Genomic DNA, 3926 nt, shown 5'->3' with positions numbered 1-3926 from the left:
CTCGATGCCGAGTTTCGGCCGAGCGCACAGGGGAGCTGTGCAGGTCTGGGGGGACCGCCCGCCCCAGGCTCCCTGCCCGTGGCCCCGGGGCTGCTGGGGGCGGGGGTGGGGTACAGGCTTAACCTCCCGGAGGCCAAGCCGTCGCCGGGATTTCTGGGATTCGGGCCCCACTTACCTGCCGGAGCTGAGATGCCACAGCTCGTTGCTCTCCTTTGCCAGCTGCCCTTGAGTACGTGCGGAGTCACCCGCTGGACCCCATCGACACCGCGGACTTTGAGCGGGAATGCGGCGTGGGCATCGTGGTGACGCCCGAGCAGATCGAGGAGGCGGTGAGTCCTTCCCCAGGCACCCCGCCCGCCGGCTCCCCGGGAGGGCGTGGCTCCGCTCCTCCCCGGAGGATGCCGGGGTGAGGGATGGATCCCGAGGACACTCTCCTGAACCCGATCGCCTGGCTGCCTGCAGGTGGAGGTCACCATAAATCGCCACCGGCCCCAGCTCTTGGAGGAGCGCTACCACTTCAACATGGGACTGCTGATGGGTGAGCGGGCCTGCGAGGGGACTGCTCTCCTCTCCAGTCATGCCTTCCCATCTGGAGTAATAAGGGGGAGGTGGCAGAGGGGTCGGAGTCCCTTAAAAAGGGGTCTGGCTCTGGCGGGCTTGGCTCAGTGAATAGAGCGTCAGCCTGCGGACTGAAGGGTCCCAGGTTCGATTCTGGCCAAAGGCACATGCCAGGGTTGTAGGCTCCATCCCCAGTAGGGGGTGTGCAGGAAGCAGCTGGTCAATGATTCTCTCTCATCATTGATGTTTCTCTCTCTCTCTCCTTCTCCCTTCCGCTCTGAAATCAATAAGGAATTTTTTTTTTTTTAAAGGGGGAAGGGGTCCGGTTCCTGAGGTCAGCCTGGACCCTCTCCTGGGAAGGAGGGTGGGAAGTGCCTTCCTTTGCCTTCCTGCAGCTCCTTGTGCCCACGTTTCTAGGAGAGGCTCGGGCTGCGCTCAAGTGGGCAGATGGCAAAATGATCAAGCATGAAGTGGACATGCAGGTGGGCGCCTCTGTGAGCTGAAGCAGGCAAAGACCTGCCGCGCGCATGGTCCAGTCCACTGAGGGGTAAACAGAAGCCAGGGCGGGGGAGCCCTGTCCCTGTTCTGATGAATGGGGAGTCTGGTGTGGAGGAGGCAGTGAGAGGCTTGGCCTCTGGGTTGAGCCTCATTTGGTCCGAGTCACTACCCTGAACCTCCATTTCCTCGCCTTGTAAGTAAGGGTAGCTCTCACCTCATTTGAAGTCAAGACCTTCACTTAGGGTGCTGGCATAGAGTGACAAGAGGTGCTGCTGAGATCGGTCGCCTGTCTTGATGCTGGGCCCGTAGTTTCTCCCTAAATGGCAGTTTGTTCCCTGAAACAGTGTGGACTCTCAGGAGGCAAAGAGCGTTTGAGGCCAGAGAGCTATGTGAGGAGCGAGGTGGGCGGGCCAGGAAGGGCTTAGGTGTGAGGGTGGGTCAGTCAGGGGCTCCTAGAAAGGAGGCTCCGGTCCCAGGCCAACTGTGGTCTCTGCTCAGGTCCTGCACCTTCTGGGTCCCAAGAGGGAGACTGATCTGGAGAGGAAGCCAAAGGTAGCTCACGGTCCCGGGTCCCTGGGGGTGAGACTTCAGGCCGGGAAAGGGATGGCTCACCCCAGTGACCCCAAGTCACCTCCCGAGAGAGCCCTGACCCAGCTTTTCTCAGGTGGCAAAGGCTCGGCTGGAAGAAGCAGACGGGAGGCCAGCCCAGGGCGTGGTGGAGAACGGTGAGGGGCGTGGGCCCGGCGCATGCAGCTCCTGACTTGGGGCTGTCCACCTGGTGGGCTCTGTCCCCTCGGGCAGCCCCACACACCTTGCTTTCTGCTGTAAGACTCGAAGTCTTGGCGTTTCCTTTGTCCCCTTCACCCAGAGACGGGCCTCCTGGCCCGAGAAGCCTGGCTCTGCCTCTGGCTCTGGGTTAGGAGAAGAGGGGCCGTAGGGTCTGTTCTGGTTGCAGGATGTGAGTCATACTGACCGGGCCACCCTGTGCTGGACATGGGAGCTGTGTCCTGAAGGTAAGTTTTCCTGTCTCCGCAGGTGAGGTTGCTGGCCAGACCCTGTCTCTGATGGAGCAGCTCCGGGGGGAGGCGCTGAAGTTCCACAAACCTGGTGAGCTGGCAGGGCAGAGCTGGGGGGCTGGTCTCTAGCAACGCTTGCAGCCGGCCCCTGGGGTGGGAGCCGTGGCCGGCAGCCTGGTCCTCAGGCTCGTTCTGGTCCTGGCAGGCGAAAACTACAAGACCCCAGGCTATGTGACCACTGCACACACCATGGACCTCCTGAAGCAGCACCTGGACATCACTGGGGGACAGGTGTGTCATGTGGCCAGCAAGCCAGGGCCGGCAGCATTTGCCCATGGGCCTGAGCTGCCTCCATGTTGCCCATTCCATCTGTCCCCAGGGCCTCCCTGGGAAAGGGCGCCTGTTCCTTCAGGGTCTGCGAGCGCTCTGGCCTAGCTCCTCTGCTCCCATTCCCGCAGGTGCGCACCCGGTTCCCGCCAGAACCCAATGGAATCCTGCACATAGGACACGCCAAGGCCATCAATTTCAACTTTGGCTACGCCAAGGTGTGTGTGCGGGACCTGGTGGGCAGGGCACCGTCTGCTGCTCCCACGGCGATAGAGAGGCGCCCGCCTGCCCTGCCTTGCTGTGCCCGGAGCAGGCAGAGGCCACGGAGGGACCACATGTGTCAGACACGAGGAACCCCCTAGCTCCTGGGGAACAGCTCTGAGCTGGGGCTGTGAGTTCAGATTTGAGGGAATTCCTAGTGCCGCCTCCCTCTACCGCATTGGTGGGAGGCACCTCGTTTAGGCTGTTTAGAGACAGGAAGACGAGAGAAACTCAGACGTTTCCAGCTTTGACGTGGGAGGGCGCCAAGGACGCGCCAGTGTGAGGAGCTGCGCTGTGGCGGGTGTGGCGCTCACGGACACTCGCCTCTTCTAGGCCAACAACGGGATCTGCTTTCTGCGCTTTGACGACACCAACCCTGAGAAGGAGGAGGCCAGGTTCTTCACCGGCATCTGCGACATGGTGGCCTGGCTGGGTAGGGCCGAGCAGGGCCGGGCAGAGCTGGCGGTCAGCGGGCCTCTGCGTGGCCACGGCCTGCCATTGCGTGTCCCTGCCTGGCTGCCCATACTGTGTGTCCTTCCGCCCAGGTTACACACCGTACAAGGTGACCTATGCCTCGGACTATTTCGACCAGCTGTATGCCTGGGCTGTGGAGCTCATCCACAGGTAAGGCCAGGGCCACGGGGAGGCCGGCAGGTGCGGACACAGCCCCGGGGGGCACTCATACCCCTTCCCATAGGGGCCAGGCCTACGTGTGCCACCAGCGAGGAGAGGAGCTCAAAGGCCACAACCCTCCGCCCTCGCCCTGGAGAGACCGTCCCATAGAGGAGTCGCTGCTGCTCTTCGAGGTGGGGCTCCGGGGGCAGGTGGGCCTGGGTGGGCCGGGGCATCAAGGATGAGACGTGCTGTGCTGAGAGGCGGCCTGAGCCCTTGCTCCCCTCAGGCAATGCGCAAGGGCAAGTTTGCAGAGGGTGAGGCCACTCTGCGGATGAAGCTGGTGATGGAGGATGGCAAGATGGACCCTGTGGCCTATCGAGTCAAGTATACGCCACACCACCGCACAGGGGACACCTGGTGGGTAGGAGCTGGGGCGGCTGATGGGCCACGGGGAGGGCCGAGGGGGCTGGATGGTGGGGCCCACTGCCTGTGCCCCGCAGGTGCATCTACCCCACCTATGACTACACGCACTGCCTCTGTGACTCCATCGAGCACATCACCCACTCACTCTGCACCAAGGAATTCCAGGCCCGGTGAGGGAGCTGGGCCCGTGGGATGGGCAGGGCCAAGGGGACTCCAGCAGCCCTCCCT

At 62.7% G+C, this 3926-nt stretch overlaps 1 protein-coding gene across 1 annotated transcript in view; it reads left to right on the top strand.

Moving 5' to 3' along the window:
* The window catches only part of QARS (glutaminyl-tRNA synthetase), a 7566-nt gene that overhangs the window by 1214 nt on the left and 2426 nt on the right, over positions 1 to 3926 (top strand). Inside the window, exons 3-16 of the mRNA XM_006770584.2 lie at positions 1 to 43; positions 220 to 329; positions 463 to 538; positions 976 to 1040; positions 1555 to 1608; positions 1721 to 1781; positions 2092 to 2163; positions 2278 to 2363; positions 2531 to 2617; positions 2994 to 3093; positions 3206 to 3284; positions 3358 to 3466; positions 3562 to 3692; positions 3776 to 3871. Coding sequence (XP_006770647.1) covers positions 1 to 43; positions 220 to 329; positions 463 to 538; positions 976 to 1040; positions 1555 to 1608; positions 1721 to 1781; positions 2092 to 2163; positions 2278 to 2363; positions 2531 to 2617; positions 2994 to 3093; positions 3206 to 3284; positions 3358 to 3466; positions 3562 to 3692; positions 3776 to 3871 — 1169 coding nt within the window. The remainder of the gene's footprint in view (positions 44 to 219; positions 330 to 462; positions 539 to 975; positions 1041 to 1554; positions 1609 to 1720; positions 1782 to 2091; positions 2164 to 2277; positions 2364 to 2530; positions 2618 to 2993; positions 3094 to 3205; positions 3285 to 3357; positions 3467 to 3561; positions 3693 to 3775; positions 3872 to 3926) is intronic.

This window comes from Myotis davidii, unplaced genomic scaffold (genome assembly GCF_000327345.1).
Source record: "Myotis davidii unplaced genomic scaffold, ASM32734v1 scaffold663, whole genome shotgun sequence".
Classification (NCBI taxonomy): domain Eukaryota; kingdom Metazoa; phylum Chordata; class Mammalia; order Chiroptera; family Vespertilionidae; genus Myotis; species Myotis davidii.
The sequence above is the reverse complement of the archived record's forward strand: the minus strand, read 5'-3'. Positions and strand labels throughout refer to the sequence as shown.